The following is a 21,347-nucleotide window of genomic DNA, read 5'->3' on the forward strand; positions in this document are numbered from 1 at the left end:
TTATCCAGGAATATACTTTAGGCTTTATAAGAGAGGTTTTTGGGAGCAACTGCTATTATGTGGTATGTACCTAGTGAAATGTGTGACTGACCACTTTTACATATACAGCTCTGAGGTCTCCCACAATCTCTTTGCTGGGTAATTTAAGAATAAATGCTGCTGCACTTCATCTTCTCAGATACCAGACACTGATTTTCAATGCTGTCTGTCTGCTCTGGGCCAGGATGCAACAACCAACTCTGTGACAGTTGTCTGCCGCTTTGAATGAGACTTTTTTTTCCCTGAGGAAAATAGCCCTTTGTGGGGCAGGAGTGCAGCACTGCCAGCTTGAAAGGGGTTATTTCATCTCGTAGGCATGAATGGTGTTTGCAGTTCATGATCGCTGTGTAAGACCCAACACTGGCCCACTGTCACGGCAGAGGCATGTGGATAAACGTCGGCATAGGCAGAAAATGGGGCCAGTGCGATATGCCCATTAACTGTTGCACTTCTGCTGCGCTACTTGCAGGATGGGACCCTCTTTGCACAGGCAATTGCCTGGGTGTTGTAATTAAAGGTAAATGCTCTGGTATTGCTTAATCGTGCTCCTGTAAAGTGCAAGGATTCTGCTTTGCACTGTTTATGTATGCTTAACCAGAAACCCAGCCTCTGTATTTTTGCCCACGCGGTTTTCCACGGCAGCTGCCGAGGTCCGTGGACCGCTCCGGCAGCACTGTGAGGTGGCTGGCTGCGTAGCGATACAATTTTTCATGACGACCCGGGCTGCGGGGTTAGTCCCGAAGCCGCAGCCCCTCGGCAGCGCGGCGTTTGCCAAGGGAACGGCTAAACAAAGAAAAGAAAAAATAAAACAAAAAGCCGCAGCCGGGAGCGCTTCGGAGCTTTTCATTCAGCTTCCGACATCCTCCCTCTTCCCCCCGCCCCGCGTTCTTTGTGTTTCTCGGCCGTGCGCTGCCCCATCACCCTCCGCATCCCCCGGCACCCATCCCCGCCGCGCTCCCCACAGCCCCCGAGCGGGTCCCGCTCCCGGAAGCGGCGGCGCCCCCGGACCCGCCCGACGGGGCGGCCGCTCCCTTCCGCCGGGCACGGCCCGCCGGGAAGGGGAGGGGACGGGCGGCGGCAGGTGCGGTGGGGCGGGAGGATGGCGGCGGGGGACGCGGAGCAAGTGCGGTACTGCGGGCGGCTGTCCTACCTCTGCCTCAAGCTCACCCTCATCACCTACTCCACCACCTTCTGGGTGAGAGCGGCGGCTGCCGCGGTGCGGGTTGCGTCTGTGTGTGCGGCGGGCGGAGAGCGGCTGCCGTCCCCGGTTTGGGGCTGTGCAAGCTTGCGGTGGTCCCGGGGCGTCCGCGGGGAGCAGCCGTGGGTCCCTTGCTCGGCTTCCGCGGCGTCCTTCGGGGCAGCGGGTCCCTCCTGCGCAGGGCAGCGGGGTTTTGCAATAATTAATGGTTCCGTCGCGGAGCCGCGGGTGGCACACCTGTGTCTGTGGGTGCAGCTCCCCGGCCTTCCCGAGGCGCCGGCAAACTAGTTTTGGCGGATGGGGACCTGTAAGGGTTGAAAGTTTGGCTGATAAAAATCGTTTATGCGTGTATTAAATACTGCTTTTCGCCGCAGGGGAGCTGGGCAAATAAAGCCTTTGCCCTGCACAGGCGGTGATCAGTGTACAGGGTAATTCCTTTTCCGAGCCTTGGCTAGGTGGTACTGTAAAGCTTTAAAACTTATAGGTGCGTCACACTTGTTGTCCTTAGCCAGGTGTGCTAAAAGCCATGCGCTATTTCCTAAAAGTAACAAAGTCCCGGAGGACGGGTCCATGGTGTCACCGCTGACTTACCAAGTAACGGCAGATTCACCCTAATCAGGCACCCCCTGTGCTGGAAGGGGCTCCTGGGGGTCTTTGTAAGGACTGGGATTCTAAAGCGTGGTGTTTCAGGCTCCGGGATAGTAGAGTGATGCTGTCTGGCTGTGTTGGCTCCAGGCTGTACCGATGTACGTGGTGCTTAGGCAGGGTTTCTTTCAGCCTCTTTCGGTTTAAACACCTCTTAAGCTCGTTTTGCTGGTCTGTGTTTCTGTCTTAGTAGACACCGTGTTTACAAGGGGGGAACGTGAAGCTTTTGGCATATTTATGTGGCAGAAGAGGTTTAGATCCACCAGGTTTCATAGTAGGTGTCTGATTAAAGCTATGATTTAAGGATGAATTAAAATTGAAAAGCAAAGTGTTTGGGTGTAATTCAGACTTTCTTGGATCCTGGGAATCTTATATTTTTCTTAGCAGACAAATCAATCAAGGAAAGACCTGGGGTTTAGGTTCCTGAAGTTTCCTCTGTTACCCCATAGCAGCTATTCCACAGGTGCAATCTTCGGAAAAGGGAAATTTGCTGCTTTATCTTCCAAACCGTTTGCTTGCAGCCTATCATTTATGAAGGGCTGTGCGTATTGCCTACCCCGCATTTTCCGTTGGCAAGGGCCCTTGCGGGTGGGATGCAAGCATTAATCTGGTACCAGAAAAAGAGCCTTTCTGATATGTTTCTCTGAGCGTCCGTGGAGGACAAAGCCCCTTTTCAAGCAGCCTGAGGATTTTATTTACTCTTTGTAGCTGCTCGCTCTGGATTTTCAACGCTCTGCCCTTGTTTCTAGCCAAGGGCTTCCGTTTGTCAGCTCTGCTGGGGAGATGGTTTGCTCAGGAAGGGGGAGAGGGCGGTAGGCAGGATGGGGGCTATGGGCAGGGGAAGGATGGGAGCTGATGGCGTTTGCTCTCGGGAAGGCTGGCACTGGGCAGTGTGCTCCTGGTGTTCCGGCCGAACACATGCCCTATTGTGTGGGGAGCGGCGAGTGGGTTTCTCTCTCGGGATTTTCTTTTATTCTGGCTTAGCAAAGCAGATCTCATCAGCCATGAATGTCAGTGGTGTGGTGGTTTTCCAGCTGTGGTTTTACTTAAAAAAAAAAAAAAATAATTAAAAAATAGTGTAAATGGAAGTAAAGTTTGGCCGTGGGGTATTGGCCTGCTTAAATTTTGGGTGATTTGTGTTCCTCTGCTGCTTTTTTGGGTTTTGATGTACAGGATGCTGCAGTCATTCGTTTCCTCCCTGATGTGCTGTTCCTCTGGTACATCTGTGATGATGAACACCCGGATTCAATTCCCCAGGATCGCTTAAAATCACCAGGAACCAAGTATCAGCCTTACCCAAAAGCAGAAAGGAAATGAAAGCATCGCTGGGAGTGCCGGAGGGGGTGTTTGCTGCAGGCCCAGTCGCTGCTGTGTCTTCCCGGGGCTTTTTAGAAGACTTCTGCAGGCAGCTGTTTTGCTGGTGAACGGGGCTGTAATGTGGTTTCTCCTGCCTGGCTGAAACAACATCCAGCGTTTCAAACAGAAGGCGCTCTTGTTGAGCAGGCACTGTATTTAAGCATAAGTATTGTAAGTACAGTGTTAAAGCCACTGCTCATAAAGAAATGGATTTCCTTTCTCTGGGGAAAGCAATTTCTGTGCATGGAAAAGCCCCAGAGGAAGTCCCTAGTGTTTGCTGGTGGATACTCGTTTAGTGTGAGTCAAGGCCAGTTAATTTTTCCTGTGGACACAGTGTGAATTGCCAAACTGGGAGCTGCTGTGAAGGATGCAGGATGTAAACAGCATGCATATTGGTGGGCTGCCTACGTAAAAGTTGTGTTTCCACCCCTAGTCGCAGGAAAGGAGAGTACAGTCCCGGAGAAGAGACTCGGGTGGGATGGTTCCCAAGTCAGCACATCTGCTTGGTGTAAATAGTTGCTGCTGTTGGTTTGACTGTGCTAAAGGTTTAAAATGTCTTTATGAAATGCTTAAAAAGAGAGAAGACATTAAAAGCATGAATCCTGCTTGTAAAGAGTGAGGGTTTTAATGGTGTACTTAGGTGGGTTTTTTCCCCCTGTAGTAGATTTTATGTTTCAAAATCTGTGTAAACCCTGGAATTCCTGCGTGTCTACTAGATGATAGGTTGATCAGAGATTGTTATTTATTCGCTGATGCTTTTACCCTGGCATAGCAACTGAGCTGCTGAATGCAGCGTGAGGCATTTCTGTGGCACGTGCCCTCTGCATGCCAGTTTGCAGAACTGGTGATTTGGGGTTGCTTGAGGGAGTTTTATTACACGGGCATTTGTTGCAGTCCTCTTCTTCGGGAGTGACACAGTTGTAATGTCTGAAGCCTTCCAGAGCAAGTGGCTTGGTGCACCTCTAGAGGAGATCAGAGGGATGGTGAGAAATCCCCTGTGGGTCGCAAGATAGCTTTAATCCTGTAATTTGTCTGGGATGTGACATTTACCACCTCAGTCCGTGGGACACTAAAAGCTGTGGTGAGGGGAATTTGAGGAAGGGAATTGGGGCTTTTTTGGGGACCAAGATGGCGTCACAAAACAAAAAGCATGAAGTTTCTTGTACATTTAGAATACTGGAAGTGGCCTTGGAGGATGTGTGAGCAAAAATACCAATAGAAAGGGGTGAAGTATATGTATATGCAGAATATATATGTATATGAAGAATATGTATATGCAGATCGCTGTATGTATCTGAAGCTCTTAAAGTGAGAATGCGTCTTGTATTTCTACTCACAGGCATCTTTGAATCTTTAAAGCAGAAAGAAAAATAACCTTAGATTGAATGCTTTGATGAGGAAACCAGGGCTAAGAAAATTATTTCAGTAAAACGTTCTAGTCTTGAAACCACACATTTCTGAAATTCAAATAATCCCCATCAAGTCTGAATTCCTTGGGTTTTTTTTGTTTTTGTTTTTGTGTGTGTGTGTGCTTTTTTTATTATTTATTTTTGGTTTTGTTCTTTTTTTAATTTTTTTTTATTTTTTTATTTCTATCTTTTGAATTAGTTTCCTAAACAGGGAAACTACCAGACAAATGTCGACGCTGTTAAATGCTGCCTTAGTGTCTGCAGGAGAGCCTGTCTTTAAGTTGTATTATCTGCTGCTTTGCAAGCAGGGTAAATGCAGTTGGGACACGCAGGTATCACGTTTCTCTTTTATTTTTCTATTATTGCAATTGTCTTCATCATCAAAGTAGAACTCCTGAATCACGTGTACGTGTGCGCTCACCAGTTTTATAATCTGTAGTTGTTTTGCATGGTTCTGAGATTCTTGCCTCGATTGTTATAGCGTATTTAAACGTTTCAAACTGAGTTGTTTAGGTCGTCGTCTGCTGGAAAAGACATTTATAATTTGTTACCCAGATGACTGCTTTTTTTAACGACTGAAGCTAGCACTACGAATCAACCATTTGGTCATAAAAAACCGCAATTACAGTTTCACAGTAGAAGCGTACAAGTGGTAAATTTGGGTACCTGCTAACTGTCCGCTGGGTTTTCTCTTCTGTAACCTTACAGCGCAGTTTCTGAAGTTTTCAGAGAAGTTACTCTGAGTTTGGTTGTGTAAAATTTGAAGTTGCTTTTTAAACAGCTTCGCTGTATTTATTGTTGTGGGTGAATCCTTCTCAGCTTTTTCTTCTTTAAATGACAACTTGGTGGCATTTCCCACGTATTGTCCTTTGGGCTTATTGTAAGTTTCTGTAGAAAATCGCAGATGTCCAGTAAGTTAATATTTGTTATAAGATGTCCCATAATTAAAAAGGCACCCATGTCTTTGGCTCACGATCTTGCAAGTGAGTGTGTCTTGTGTTTGTCTGGACCTTCGTCTGTGATATAGCCTGTGGTAACCAAAAGCCTGGTACGGTTAGGAAGTGTGCTTTCCTCGCCGTTGATGTGTAGGGAGCAGACTCGGGGTTCCTGTGGAAATGTCGGGTCAGAAGAGGGGAATGTTGTTTATCAGATTGCCAAAGTGATTGATTTGAATCTGGTCTCTTCTCTGGGGATGTGCCTGGCAGCTGGAGTTGTCAGTAAGGTCTTTGCATTGCAATTTTGATGATTAAGTATTGTGGGATTTGCTTTTTATTGTAATTTAGCATGATTCAAAGCGACTTTTTCAGCATGCCGTAGATTTAATGCCAAATGATTTTGACTTAGCATTGATCATTTTGATCGAAATATCTTTACCTTGTTAAATGCAATGCGTTGTTTTGCTTGTCGGCTTCATCTGGTGGTTACTCAAGAAAATGATGTAATTCCAAACTTGCTTTTTTTAAAGAATGTCAGTGCCTTTCCCCGATGACAGGAGTGGAGGCATAGGATCCGTCTGGCTGTATTTGCTAAGCCTAAATACAATAGGAGGTGAACTGAAGGGATGTTTAAGCTGTTCATTGCAGACTGACTTAGAAATTGTGTTATGTTTGAGGCATATATGCATGTTCACACACACAGATGTGCAAAGAAGGAACGTCAGAGCTGTGGTATTTGCTAGGATATGTAACGTATGTGATCTCAGATGGGTAATAAATTACATTTCAAACAGCGATGCGTGTTTCAGTTTGTTTAACTTCCCCCCTGTTAAAACTGTATTAAGCATATTTCGAAAGGAACAAATCTCAGGTTTTTTCTAACTTTTCTAGCTTTTCTCTACTTTAGTAGTTTTGATTGGTGTTTTTTTTTTTTTTTATTTTCTTCATCCAAACTTGTGGTTTGAGGTTTTCATTGTTTATAAGCAATTCTGAAGTGAGTAGTCACAGGTACACGTGTACTCGCAAAACGTCATCTCTGTGTTTACTGGGAGAAGGAGTAACATCTGTGCTCTTCTCTTTTTCTGTTCCAGGTGATCGGAGCCCTTGTCCTCGCGGTTGGGATTTATGCAGAAGTGGAAAGACAAAAGTACAAAACTCTAGAAAGTGCCTTTCTAGCTCCAGCAATTATTTTAATACTTTTGGGCATTATAATGTTCCTGGTGTCTTTCGTGGGTGTGCTGGCTTCTTTAAGAGACAATTTATGCCTTCTTCAAGCAGTAAGTGTTGGGGTTTTTCATCTGAAAGACTCATTGCTTCTACTTTTCAGTGCCACCTAAATTCAAACTAATAACTGTGCATTGGAAAAAAGATTTAATAATGTTGCTTTTTCGATTTTTATTAAACATAAAACTGGTTTATGGCAGTGGTCCCCTAAAACTGTGGTATGTGGATGTCCTTCCAGCAGGGAGGAGCAGTATTTCATCTTGCCAGCGATAGCACAGACGAGGGTCAGAGCCTAGCGCTGAGCAAACTACTTTCCAATAGTTAAGGGCTTTATGGAAAACAACGAGGAATGTGAATTGTTATCAGCCAGTGTGGATATTGTGCAAACTCAGCTGTTGACATACCATTTGAGGCTAGCCTGGCACCACGGTGCCTGCTCTTTCTCTGGTCTGGCCATACCGTAGGTACATGCCCTGCTTAGGGGAACTGTGTTAGAGAAGAGGAAATCTTGCTGCCCCTTAGCTGAAGGAAAAAGCAAAAGTCTGGCTGCAACTTCTCCCCATCAGTAGGGGGGCATTTCCTAAAGCTGGGACCTACTTGCTGGGACAGTAAGTGCAGAGATGAGTTGTGGTCTCTGATGTTTCTCCAAGCACTACTTGTTTCAACCCAGAGGAGGCTACTAGAGAAAGAAACCTGAGCTCAAGCTGACGTCTGTCAGGCTGGCGGTGGCTGGGGTCTGTCTGCCTTTGTCTGGGAAGTGAAATATAGGGGATGGAGATGGAGAAATGCGTGTTACAGTGTTAGCTATGTAGCACCGTAGAGCTTTGAGATAAGGGGCCTAAGGGAGAAATAAAAGGGACATTTTTTTCTCCCCAGTGCCTCTGAAAGGGTAAATTTTAGGGAAATTCCTATGTAACATTGTGGTTGCAGATGGAAGTTGCACATACGACTAATTAAAAATAAAGTGTGAAAACATGATTTTCACCTTCATGGCAGTTCAGTCTAAAGAAATGCCAAGCGCATGGCATGGTATCTGGGGAAAAAGCAGGAGGTAACTGTGGATTTTGAAATTATGCTGGAATTTTACTGAGTCGCACTGGTCCCTAGGCACTGGTGGCTTCTTTCACTCTGAGCGTGGTGGTGTCTTCATCTGATGCCGGGGCTGTTTTCTGTCCCCATTGTGGCAGCAAACTCGGTAGGCTATTTAAATGAAGAAAAGTCCCTGGTATCTGCTCTGAGGCTGATTCCAGATTTAGCAGGAACAAAGATACGTGTCTGGTGAATTCATGATACTGATACTGGGTATTGAGAGCACAGAAATTAAACCATCTTTGGGGGCAGACCATTAGAGATTATTTTCAGATGAGAGATCATAAAACTTCGCTGCTGCTGAAGTTCATTAACAAGAAGCAGACCTAAATTCACATAACAGCCATATTTTGTGCCTAAAGAATCCTTTTGGTTGGAAAAACATTTCAAGTACTGACACGTCGCAGCCATCTCATGGTGTTGCTATGGATTTCTTCATATTATTTATATTTTGCATGCATTTTGATGAGTAGTCACAGATGCATATGGTGTGGTCGTGTATGAGTGCATTTGTGAGCCTGTGTATATACACACACACAAATAAATAAGAGCCAGCAGATGCAATTTGTCTTACCGCTGAGCACTGTAACCCTATTAGTGTCAATCGTGCAGCCTCTGTGCTCAGCTGGCTTGGTAATGCAGTTCACTGTTCTGAAGCAACACACTAAAAGGCACTAAGCCTAGAAATTTGCTTTGATTTGACACCGGCAATTTAGTAGAAGCTGGTTTGGATTATCCTAAAGCAGTGCTTTACCCAAGAAATGAAAGCTAACAGATAAATACTGGTTTTGTAGGAAGCATGAAAACGTGAAGTTGGTGTGGTTTGTGCAGCCCATTAGTATGCTTCTTTGGGATGCTGTTCTGGAGAGAAGATTTATCTTGGCGTGATAAATGCATCTATTGGTTTTGAGTCTACTCAAAGCAGAAAAATAATGTGTTTGCCAATTTAGCAAAACCCAGAATGACTCAAGTGTGGAAAAAAGGCTTCCTTGTGACATGAACCAGTGTTATAAAGCCATAGTTTTATATCTTTTTTTGAAATGACATATGCAGAAAGCCGAGTATGTTGGCAGTTGAATGTTACACACAGAAGGACACTAACTGAAAAAATAACAGGTTTGTTGTGTGGAAAGACTCATTTGCAATTGTTTTTCTGCAGTTCATGTACATTCTTGGTATCTGCTTGCTGATTGAGCTGACCGGTGGAGTGGTGGCCCTGATCTTCAGAAATCAGGTGAGCTGCTTGTATTTAGGTTTTGATCACCAAGAACATAACTCACAATCCATGAGGTTACAGCTATGCTGCTGAGCAAATAAAAGGTGTTAAAATTGTCACCTGAGCACTAATTGACGGAGGCCTGAAGGCAGGTCCCCGCTTTTCAGTGCCTTGCAGGTTTGCGGATGGGTGGGATTTGCCACCCATTCTGGAGATGAATTCCAGATTAAATAATACGAAGAAAATCTGGTAACTGTGAATGTGCAGTTCAGGCAAAAGGAGTTTCCAGCTCTTCAAGTGTTACAAAGTGCTTTTTTCTGATTTGGCATCTGGGCCTGAAACTGCCAATATGGGAAGTTTCCAGCTGGATTTGGAAGCTGTTATTTTGTAGTGGCCAAAATGTTTTATGTTACCTGTAGGACAGCTCTTCCCTGCCCTCATCCATAAGCAACATAACCAATTTCTGTAGGTGACCTCATCATTTACAAGCATGCTATAACTGTACAAACCCCTTAGTTTTTTCTAAACAGAAAGAGGGAGGCTTTTTTTCCCCCCTGTTAACATAAATGCGTTAACTATGGCAAGTACTACATTTCCATGCTTTGATTTTTTTCTAATCTGGCAAAATATGAGCATTAAAAGGAGATGCTGAGTAATAAGACCTCTTCCCTCTGCACCCTAACCTCCTGATCTCATTTCCACAAAAAGAAGTCGTACAGACTATGTTACATGTTATTAAAACAAATAAAGCTTTCTTTTTTACATAACAACTGACAGTTATTTTGAAATAGTATAGTGTTCTCCCTAGCTAGTGTTTTCTTCTCGCTCCATGCTGAACTGGAGTTGTGAACTTGGCTGGTGAGAGCAGAGGATGAGGTATCTTTGTTTCTAGAAGCCATCATTAGCCATTGCCATAGGTGCCGCCTTAGCCCCGCACAGATTTGTTCTGAATTGTGGTGGGAGCACCAGCCTTGTCTGAAGGGAGCAGATCAGCCTGCCCGGTGGTGTAGGAGTGTGGGCCTCATGGGATGCAGAGACTTTGGTTGAAAATGAAGTGAATGCCAAAGATGGTATTTGCTGAGAGGGCGAGGAAGAGTTACTGTTGACTTTTGGACAAAGAAAATGTATTGTTGGGGGGTTTGTGCAGGAAGCATTTTCCTGACTCATGTGTTGGCTGTCTGTGCAGGACAACTATGTTTAGGTCTCTACTTGTTTTACAAGATAAAGGGGGAAGTTTGGGCTAGTATGGGGAGGAGAAGGAAGTATTGACCAAAAGCCCAGCGTAATAGCCTCTATTTAAATGCTTATTGTTTTTGCATATCTCTAATTTTCCTAATTTCTTTCTCTATTTCCTTCTCAAATCTGTATAGTCTAAATGAGGTGGTAGAGGTAGTGTGAGAGTTGTCGGTATTGGCTGCTGTTCCTTCTTTGCCATTTAGGCTAGTCCTGAAAAATCCCATGTTAATCCTAAGCAACACTGTGATAATTGATTTTGTTCTGCTTTGTTTCTAAGTGCTGCAGTTTGTAATACTGAGAAAATGAGCAGGTCTATTTCAGGTTTCTTTCTGACCTGTAAGGATTTAACTTGGATCATCTTAGCCGCTGGATTAGAAGGAGAGTTGTTACATTCTGGTTATGATTTGTCCCAGTTTTTGCCATGCTGTGATTGTGCTGGATGCTGAAAACTAAATACTCTTTTTCTGGAGTATTTATCTTTTTTTTCCTCATCTTCTGAACTTAAAAACATTTTGTTGATTTCTAAACTGCTGAGCTGAAGAGACATATTTTATATCAGCCCCTGGTACATCATTTTGTATCAGCCACTGCTCCTCTGCCATATTTCTCAAAACGATTACTAAAATGCACAGCTACTACTTTTTTTTTTCTGCTTAAGGTGGAATAAAGCTCTTTATGTGGCAATTATGGAGCCCTTGGAAAATTAAATGGTGGAAAGAAAACTAATGGAAAGGAAAATTCATGCAATATGGGAGCAGGGACACAATCAGCTCTTGCTGCCCAGGGCATGGTGAGGATCACTCACGGTGCCAAGACCCAAACCCACCTTTCCATCACCCAAAAGATGATGGGGATCCCCAGTGTCCAGTGGCAGGGATCCTTCCTGGGCGTAACAGGGCCATCACTGGGAGATGCTTGGAGAGTCTCAGAGAAGCAGCACCTGGCTGAGGAAGTGCCATACTAGTAGTGCCTCTCCAGCAGTTTGGCTGCCTCCTTAAAAGAGAGTGGATGGTCAGGCCCTGCAGGACTGTACTATGATTTATTATGATTTATTTTAAACTGGTATTTCTTTTTTTCTTAAAAAGAAAAAAAAGGTTCCTTTCCTTTTGTGCTTATCAATTGCACTTGTCACTTTAACCTGCTCGTGTAGTTTTGTTTTGGTGTGTGTAACCTATGAATCTTGTTTTACTTTTGCCTTCCAGACAATCAACTTTTTGAATGATAATATTAGAAGAGGAATTGAGAATTATTATGATGATTTAGACTTCAAAAACATAATGGATTCTGTTCAAAAGCAGGTTTGTTTTGTTTGGGTTTTTTTTTCTTTTTTGTGATTAATTCAGTGCCAAGATGCTGTAGGTTGTTGGTGACAGCTTTGAGCTTTTCCAGTCCTGAGATAATCAAGTTCTTATTGATGAGCGGGATGAGATCTCAGATGTCACCTGTTATGGTATCACTGTGGTCAGGACTCATCCAGCATCCCAGCTGCCATTTGAAGCACTCTAAATCACTTAAAGAAGAAGGGTGCAAAATGCAGCTTTTGGCATGGTGGGTGTGATTTGGATGCTCAAGGCCAGATCCTGCAAACAGGTAGGCTTATAGGGGCCTCACAGCTGGATTATGACAAATTCAGCCTAAATTCCACCCAAGCTCTTGTGCTCAGTGTTTCTGCCTGACAGTCCAAGACATTCAAAAGCATCTCATGAACAGGAAGCTCTGAGTAATGAGGAATTAGGTGGCAGTTAGGCTGTTTGAACCTGGGATGTTGTATTTTCACTTGAGGGCACATAGCAAGCTCTTTAATGAGATGGTTATTTAAAGGCAATGCCCATGGAAGTGTATATACCTGCAATTAAAATTCAGAAACTGTGTTAGGTCCAGCTGAACATTACTTAATGGCACGTGTAGTTGACTCACAGCCTTGTTTTTATGAAGGCTGGTCTGTTGAAATGTTCATTGGATTATTGAGGAGTTCTGCCGCGCAGCTCAGAGGCTGTAGAAGCGGCAGAAAACGCTCAGAAATGTGATGTCAGGGCTCATGTGATGTCAGTGACCGTGCCAAATAATGATTAAAAAGAAAAGAAGTTAACTTAGGAAGTGATACGTGCATTTTATGACATCGTTATGGAGATGGCAGCCTGCTTTGAAAAACAAAATCAGCATGGAAAGTCTGTCAAAGGCAACCAATCCCAAGGAAATTCTGTCATTAGATTTCATAATGCTTTAAGGTTTCCATGCACTGCCCAAAATTATGTGTATGTACAGCTAATATACATTTCACTGATTAAATATACTGCTTCTTTCCCCTTCATTTAGAATATGAAGTGAATCTTTGTATTAAGTCAGTGTAAACTCAAAGTATTGGTTTGCAGCTTTCAGTTTTACTAAATTACACCCAAAATGTTTTGGTGGAATTATTTTTATGCCTTATAGCAACACCTGTCTTTTAGCCTCATTCAGAAATGTAGTCACAATCCTAGAACAAAATTGAAGAGGTATATTACAGCTCGAGATGGAGGAAACGTAAAAACAGTGCTTAATGATGTCTAGAACTGAAAGGATAATTTTTCAGCTCGGAAAAGATGGGAGGTGGAACATAGCACTGAGTACTTTGCTCTGGCACCCTGCGTAATAGCTCGATGAGTGACAGAGGAATGCTACCTGTATCTTTAGTTCTTTTCAGTTGCATCTGTCATATACATTCATATGTACCCTGCTGATAACATGACAGAATTGCTGGGTACCTCAGTAGTCCTAAGATTATTTTATTCTTACTTTGATTCTTACTTCTTAGAAGAGGTTTTACCTATCTATTTTTGTATTTATTTATTTTTACCTTTGCCTTTTGTGTCTTTTTCTTTCCAGTTTAAGTGCTGTGGTGGAGAAGATTATAAAGATTGGTCACAAAATGTGTACCACAACTGTGCGGCACCAGGACCGCTGGCCTGCGGGGTGCCCTACACTTGCTGTGTCACAAATAAAGTGAGTCCCAGTATCTCAGCATCGTGGCTATCTGCTGGGTCACCACTGTTTGCTTAAAAAAGTACCTTACTTTAGAAAGTCTGAGAGAAGAAGTGGAGGAAAAGGGTTCCTCCCCAAAACAGGAGCTATGGATCTATTGGTCTTGACAGCCTGAAAAGACAAAAATAATGAATTAGATGTGTTAGCTCTGGTCCATCTTCCTGTGCCAATATGCAGCGCAGTCCTAGAAATGCAGAAGGTATCTGGGAGCTCCTCTAACCTCATGGCTCGCCTGGACCAGGGCTGCTTAAAATGAAGTTTTGCTGGTGTTTCCCCAAGGGTTTGCGGCTCCGGTTTTGCCAGGAAGCCTGGGCCCCTGTTGCTTCCATGGGTGGGGGTTGGCGTGATGTGCACCAGCTGCTGTGTGAAGTAAAAGCCAAACAGAATGACTGCATCTTCCAGTAAAATCCAGAAATGTGGGCTAATTACCCCAGGGTCAGTGCGTCCCTGTGGGTGCACATCTAGACTGGAGCTGCTGCTCTGTCTCTGCCCTAACCCATCCTTGAAACCTGCTCATCTTGCCACCCTGTAAATGCTCCCTGGAAGGACACCTTGTCAGCTGGAATCTGGACCAGTTTCTCAGTCTATGATGAACTGGTGTTACTTGGTGCTGGCAGCACTTGAGCAGGCATTAAGTTCCATGTAAAAGTGTGTTGCGAAAATTTTTGTGCTTTTAATTCATTGCTCTTTATTTGAGGGATGGATGTAATCCTGAATTTGATAAAGAACTATTCCTCCACTTAAAACCAGTATGGGCAATCCCTGCCCCACTGGGTCTTTGGTCTGAATATGAGACAGAAAATTGAGTATGTGTAAGAGCAGATTCAGTAGAGCTCATGACGGATAGCCTACTGGTGCCTGTTATGTGCTGCCCTTTCAACATCTGTCTTGAGCATGGCTCTTTCATTAAAAAAGGGAAAATAAATGCAGTAATTATGTATGTAATCCTGCTAGGTGTTGCTGAGAAATGTGTATAATATGAAGATGCTTATTAGGTATGCTTACACATTTTTTGTATGTGGAAAAAAAGTCTGTTTAAATCTCTGATGAACTTTGATTTGTTCTCAGAAACCAAAAGTAAACAGTCATGCTTTAAGCCTTAAGTGTTTGAGAATAAGAAAGTCGTGTATATGAAAATAGTATTTGCTGAACCACAGCTGAGTGGAAGAGCTCAGGATTTTGCCATGAGTTGATGGTAAAGGGAGATAGAGCTGGCTAGTAAAGAGCAATCTGGCTTTTTTAGTGGTCATTCAAAATACTGCTTGTTTTTCTGTAGCTGTCATTTCTCTCTTGAAGTCTTATTTTAAAAGGTTAGTTCATGAGTGGAAGTGCAGCAGTACTGTGAAGGTGAAGCACTGCAATAACCAGTGTCTAATAATACCAGGTGCCTTTCCAGCAGTGGCACAAATAAACATGTTGAGGGTTTCAGATGCAACCTGTCTGGCAGGAAAGCGCTAAAACAAAAACTTCTCCAAGGAGAACAGAGTGTATATTCTCTATATGCTTCATTGGCAACAGGGGAGCAGGGGGTGAGACTCCTTGCTGCCTAAAGGTAGCCTGCAAAGTGCTGTGCTCAGGAAAGTTAATCAAAAGGTGGGGAAAAGCCCCAAAATAACAAGTAAACTTCTTATTTAAGAGCAGGCTGTTCAGCAAGATGCTGCAGTATGTTAGGGCTTGTGGCTTTGCCTCACTGGGATGCCATTGATGTGCCTTGTGAAGTCCAAGTGGTGCAGTCGTGTAGTTGGCAGTATGATATTAGCGCTGTAGCTGCATGGCTAGCTGCCTTGTGAAAACAACCCAACCAGAAGATGTATAAATCTTGTATGTTTGACAAATGCTTCCAAATACAGGCTGGTTTCTCTCTTGGAAAACTGCAGATATGGTTTGTGATTACTCATTTGCTTTGTAGTCATGGAAAACTCCTGCTAATGTTGGAGGTTGGATTCTGAGCCTCTGAAATGCTAACATGGGCCAGGCTCATGCTAGGGAGGTCTGAAGGGACTATTTTTTAAGTCAAAGTGTTTATTAAAGACTTACACTAGTGTAGCTGATAAAAATGAGTCCCCACATACCTATAAACATCTGTTTCTAATGTATTTATCTCCATTGCATGATTTTTTGTGCCCTGTTAGCAAATACTGTGTTTAAAATTAAATGTTGTGACTGTATTCCTTGTGGTCACACATCTTGGGGATGATGAGGATGGCTGTGCATTTTTCCATTAGGCTCAAGCGTTTTGTAAACATGAAATCACAGAAGACACAGCAACACGCTGATGCCTAGTATTGCAACCTTCGACTTCCAAGGGTATTTGTTACCCGTGGTTGAGAGATGGTACCCCTCGCATTTCCCCAGAGGTCCTGTGAAATAGTCAGAGGATCTCTTTAGGAATACACTGACCCTTTTTTGTCAGCCAGTTGTGTGTTCCAAGTGAGAGCCTGGCTTCTGGGAGGAGTTTCTGCATTCTGTAGCATCCATCTTCCTTCCATCTTTTGCAAACATCCCTCTTCCTTCCTGGGGAGGTGGCCTGGGCACCCCAGGCTCAGAGGCCAGCAGCATTTAGAAGTCTCATTTCTACATCTTGTTTTCATTTTGAGGGAGGGTGTATCAATGCAGCAGAGTTTGTTCTGCCTTATTTTCCTCATTTGCATGTTCTTGTTTTTTCTCATGTCTTTGGCTTTGTTCATTGCTTCCTTTGATGCTGGTGGGCTTTACACTGGCTGATTTGCAAGTGAAGGATGGTGTTTTCAGGTTAGCTTTGCCCAGGCTAGGTAGTGCTTGTTTCACATGGGATTCACATGAAACATTAAATGGATACACAAAATGCATTAGGAGTCTGTGATGAATGCAAATGCTCTTTTTTTTTTTTTTTTAATAAATGAATTTTGTATTAGTGTCTATAGTGATATATAAAAATATATTCTATTATAATAAATTTGGTCTTGTAAGCATTCATAGTATTGGATGTTATTTGCGGTTTAAATAGTTCTGAGCTTAGATTTGTCATTGTGATGGTATGATGGCTATGTTAACCCCCAGTTTTCTTAATAAGATGTGTTAATTTATTAAGACCTTAAAATTAAAAGCAGCTGTTCTGTGGAAACAGCTGTTACATACAGTTCTTGTCATAGCTAGCTTTGGTTTCTTATGCTGGTTTTGCTGGATAGGGATGGTTCCAACATCTCTGTCATGACATACAGTACTGGCTTCTCTAAAATAATGTATAGCTCTATTTAAATCTGAACCTGGAGCTTAAGAATAAGCTGGTGTTGGACTGGAAATTAACCATGGTGTTGTTTTATATGAACTGAGTGAATACAAGGAGAGGAAAAATAATGTTTCTGTGATTTTTGCTTTCTGCTACAGTTTGTACTTGTTTTCTTTTCAGACTGGCATTATCAACACTATGTGTGGATACAAAACCATTGACAAAGAGGTAATGTAACCTGGGTCCACCCTGTTGAGGGAAAGGGTGGTGCTTCTCTCTATGGTTTAGATCAGTTATGTGTCTTCTGCATGCTTAAATCTACCAGACAGTTAAATCAGCAATTAGAATTATTCTAGCTGGAATAACCTTCATATGTTAAAAAAAATGATTGATTGATTGTGTTACCTTCCCTTCTCTGAATCTTCCACAGCTCCTCATTTGGTGTGCGTGGAGCACATCTTCTCAAAGCTCATCCCCTTACGCTAATTGCACAATAAATGCAAAGAAAGCTGCTTTCATACTTTCAAGTAGTGACTTGAGTTGAGGAAAGCTTTTAATAATTAAAAGCAAAAGTTTCTCACCGAGTAAAATTGGTTTCAGTGAGGCCAACTTAGCTGGTTTTAAGTGTTTTACATCCCAGTAGTGGGTGTTTTATCTTTAAGCCTGTAATGGTTATTCCTGGAAGAGGAGTGGGACTTCCAAGTAGTGTTGGCAGCCCTCTCCTCCCTCCAGGAGCAGGATGAGGCCTCCTTCAATCTTCCCTTTTGGGAACAGCCCCAGTGACTCCATAGTAGAGACTGCCCGTTCAAGGCACTAATTGCAGGGTGATTAAGAAGGGAAATTGGTAATTGGATCTGCCACAAGTTCTCCACTCTTAGTTTTGGAGTGCTGGCAGGGGGGTAGGTCTGAAAAAGTCCCCCCCCCAGCTCATTTGAGGCACTTGGTGCACAATGCCAGCTTCAGTTGTTGGTCTTTGGGATTACCGGTTACCTTTACATGTGACCTGTCTTCATTTAGATTCACTGATTTATGGCTTAGTCACCTAAATGCTCCAGCCTGGCTCTAACGCCCGAAGCACTTAAGCGTATTCTTAACTTAACCCCATTCATCTGCTTAGGACTCTTTGTAGCCTCAAGTGTTTTCTATATTATGGGTTGGGGTCACGGTGGTGCATCGCAGCTTGCAGGGCTGAATCTGAAATCCTCTTGTTCCTGCCTTTTTTAGAGTCTATTGCAAAGCACTTGGTTCGTATTTTCACACTGCTGTGCTTTTGACTTAGAAGCAGAGATAAAAGCTAGAGAAAGACCTCTGCTTTCCAGGTGGTCTGAAATGAGGATTGGATGTATTTCTTTTAGAAAAGTATTTGCAAAAAAAAAGGCTGTTTTTTGGGGTTTTTTGTTTGTTTGTTTGGTTTTTTAAACAAACAAACAAACTTGCTCAGGTGTGGAACAACTTAAACTCAGCAATTAGCGATGAGGTCTTTGTGGAATTCAGTGGGTTTGAAGAGATGGAAAGGAGGACCAAGTCTGCCTCCCTGAATTCTGAGTTATCCTGTGCTGCTTTATTATACACCAGTGCAACTGCTTGTTTGAACCTTTGCTCTGTTATCTTGCAGCGCTTGAGTGTTCAGCATGTTATATATGTCCGAGGATGCACAAATGCAGTGCTTATTTGGTTTCTGGACAACTACAGCATCATGGCTGGCGTGCTGCTTGGCATATTGCTGCCCCAGGTAAGAAGGGGTCAGTGTGTTAAAGCGAGTATCTGATCTGTTGCTACAGTATGCAAAATCCCATTTGACTATATTTAATTATGATTTTTTATTTACATTTAACATAGCTTACAAGCTGAGGTGGCATTCTGGTAACTTAGCAGCATTACTGCAATATATTGCAGCATTTGGTGGGTTAATTTGGTTTTGCTTGGGTTGCTTTGAGTCTTCTCTGCCTAGCTGCTGCCACTGAGACTTTCTAATGCTCCGAGGCGCAGGAGTGGTAATTCTTCTGCTGTATTAGCTCTTCACAAAAGTGATCCATTTGTACTCCTATATGCAAAGAAGAATGACAGTTAGTTTCTGTCTGTATATATACTACATACCTGCCCGCAACAGATGCGTGTATATGTAATTTGTAAAAGCTGCTGCGAGAAGCATTAGATAAGCAGTATTTGATCTCTGACTAGAGATGCCACTTCTTTCCGCAGTTCCTGGGAGTGTTGTTATCCTTGCTTTACATAACTCGGGTGGAAGATATCATCACCGAGCACAAGCTGAGCGAAAGACTGTTTGAAGAAGCGCAGCAGAGCTCTGCCCCTGAATTTGCTGGAGCCGGCTGCTGCATGTGTTACCCAGGGTGATTTCAGGTGTATTCAGCTTGAATGTAGCTGAAGAAAAAGGCAAATCTGCCTGTTGTGGTTTGTGCTGACTGTTACAGACTGTGGGTGTAATGAATCAGCCAGCAGACCCACGGTGGGTCGGCAGCGTGCCGATACCTCCGTAGCCTCGTCCCTCTCAGTGTGTCTGGACACACCAGAAGGGCTCTGTGCTGCTGACGATGCTGCTGCGGTATCATGACCCTGCTGGAAGGTGGGCCTGTGGATCATTAAATCTCTTTTGAATGATTGCTGAGTGATACGCAGCTGGGAAAACTGTTCTGGGAAGATTTGAAGGTAGATTTCTAGGAAGAGCCTTTGTGTCTTGGGATGTCGTATTTAAATGTTTGCCCTTTCCAGCTTTATTTTCTTACTCTTTCCAAAAAGGATTTCTTACCGATCTACATGGTGAATATTAAACATGTGTTTAATAATTTTGACGCTAATCTTGATGAATTTACTGACAATAATGGATGTGGTGCTGAATGCTGTCATTGCTCAGTCTTTTGTGCCTTTTAATAATGGGGCAAATGCCAATGTCGAATCAGTCAGGTAACGCTTGATGTATTTTTAATGCAGTTTATTACTGCGTGGCTTTTGTATAAACTTACAGGGTGTTTGAGTCTTGTATGTACTGTATTTTTTCCCTTTAGTAAATTAACTAAGTGATTTATGATTTCCTTTTTTTGTTGGAGTTCTGTATGTTGAGATGTTTCTAAATTTTATTCTTGTCAAAATAAAAATAATATTTTTTTTAAAAAGCACAAAGATTTTTCTTAAAATACTTCTAATTTTCTTAGCTAAGTTAAGCCGGTCCCTCAAACGCTGAATCAAAAGGTAGAAGTGCCTTGGGTAATATCCTGTCTTTCTGAATCCCTTCTTTTCTGGCACTCCACTAAGCCACACAAAGGAATATTTGGTATTATTCTCTCATTGCTGCTTTTCTTCTGCGCCTCTCTTCTCTTATGTATTATTAATTAATTTCTTTATTAAATTTCCTTGTCCTGTTTCCTGCTTTCTTCAAAACTCAGTGTTTGCTGCTTAAGGTCTCTGCCTTCACCAAGGATTTCTGAGGAAGCCTCATGTGTTTCCGGATGCCAAAGATTGACTTACCCACTTGTTCAGTGTTTCTGACAGTGTCTAGAGAGATCCTGCAGCGTTACCAAGCCTATCATGCACAGTATGAGGTTGTTTCATACACAGCGCGCTCTAGCGTTGGAGTCCGCCCATGGTTACATATTTAGTTCCTTCATCTCGTGCCTAAACATTCCTGGTCTCTGTCCTGCATAATGTATTTTGGTAAATTAAGAAGCAAGGTGTGCTTGAGAGTGGATTTGTGTACAAAGAGAAGAAAGAGAAAAGGAGGGAGCAGCTTTGGAGGACCGAGCTGACTGCTGGTGAAGGGTGAGAAGATTGAAGCCAAAACTGGTTTATTTGAGGAGAGTGAGCTGGGAAGATGGGACCCGAAAGCAACAGGAGCTTAAAGTATCACCAGAGGCAGAGCTGTGCCCTGCCCTTTAGCAAGAGGGGGCTATTGCTCGAATTTAAGATGGCAAGAAGGCTGTATTGAATTGTGAAGGAGGGGATGACAAAGGTGATTTTTCTTCGATAACAAAGGTAATTTTCTTTATTAATAGTGCCTTGTAAACAATGTGGTGGCTTGAAGGGAAAGCAGGAGGTGGTGGAAGCGTGGTTAAAATTTGGGTGGTTTAAATGGAACAGGGAGAGTACTTGGGGGATAGCAGGGACCAATTCTTTAGCAAGGAAATCTGTAGGCTGTACTGAATTTTCAGCCATTCTTGGCACTCTCTGTCATGCACAGTGTTTGGGGGTGGGCTTACCTGCCAATCATGAACTAAGAGTGTGACATTGATTAATAAATGATTGATTTAAATACCATTGACTATCAGATTCCCTCAGATCTGAGGAAATTAACTCTTGGCTTCACAGGTCATGGTGGCTTGAGGGAAGGATGATGCTAATCAGGAAGCAGCTGGGGAAGAGGGGTACAGTGGGTCTCTGCTCAGCTGCCTCCAGGTTACCTGAGCTATGGGAGATGATGGGGAGCCTGTGATGGAAGGGTGGATTTGCTCTTCGGCATGAGGCTTGGCTCTTCCCAGTGTGCCATGCTCTGTCCTGTTAGTAGATTGATTTTTTTGAATGGGTTTGTGGTGTGCCCGTGGTATTTTGTGTACTTTAAAGTGGCTGGTTTCATCCTGAGCCACTGACCCTGCAGGGGTGCACTCAGTCCTGCCTGGTTCATCTACACAAGTGAGGCCTGGAGGGGATGTGGTGTGGTGTTAGTAAACCTGTGGTTCACCTCTAGCTGGTGCTCCACACACATCACTGACCCAGCTGCCACCATCTTCTATTTGAATATGCATGTCCCCATGTCTGCGAG

General features: G+C 43.3%; 1 protein-coding gene across 2 annotated transcripts; it reads left to right on the forward strand.

Annotated features, from left to right (window-relative positions):
* The first annotated feature begins 1,137 nt into the window (after window positions 1–1,137).
* On the forward strand, window positions 1,138–19,703 carry TSPAN15 (tetraspanin 15). 2 transcript variants are annotated; one of them, XM_065671002.1, is made up of 8 exons: window positions 1,138–1,255; window positions 6,674–6,859; window positions 9,055–9,129; window positions 11,550–11,645; window positions 13,213–13,329; window positions 16,757–16,804; window positions 18,192–18,308; window positions 18,779–19,703. In XM_065671002.1, exons 1-8 carry the CDS (start codon window positions 1,139–1,141, stop codon window positions 18,929–18,931), a joined length of 909 nt encoding a protein of 302 aa, XP_065527074.1. In that variant the 5' UTR covers window position 1,138; the 3' UTR covers window positions 18,932–19,703. The 2 variants fall into 2 exon arrangements, with proteins under 2 accessions (XP_065527074.1, XP_065527077.1); XM_065671005.1 differs by having other exon boundaries at window positions 1,138–1,234.
* Window positions 19,704–21,347: the final 1,644 nt, after the last annotated feature.

This window comes from Lathamus discolor, chromosome 3 (genome assembly GCF_037157495.1).
Source record: "Lathamus discolor isolate bLatDis1 chromosome 3, bLatDis1.hap1, whole genome shotgun sequence".
Taxonomy (NCBI): domain Eukaryota; kingdom Metazoa; phylum Chordata; class Aves; order Psittaciformes; family Psittacidae; genus Lathamus; species Lathamus discolor.

Excerpts from the sequence above, each read along its gene's own strand:
- TSPAN15 (XM_065671002.1), top strand. The coding sequence starts at position 1,139 with ATGGCGGCGGGGGACGCGGAGCAAGTGCGGTACTGCGGGCGGCTGTCC. Across the intron at positions 11,646-13,212 it reads TGGATTCTGTTCAAAAGCAG|TTTAAGTGCTGTGGTGGAGA; the intron begins GTTTGTTTTGTT and ends TTTTCTTTCCAG. Across the intron at positions 16,805-18,191 it reads ACAAAACCATTGACAAAGAG|CGCTTGAGTGTTCAGCATGT; the intron begins GTAATGTAACCT and ends GTTATCTTGCAG.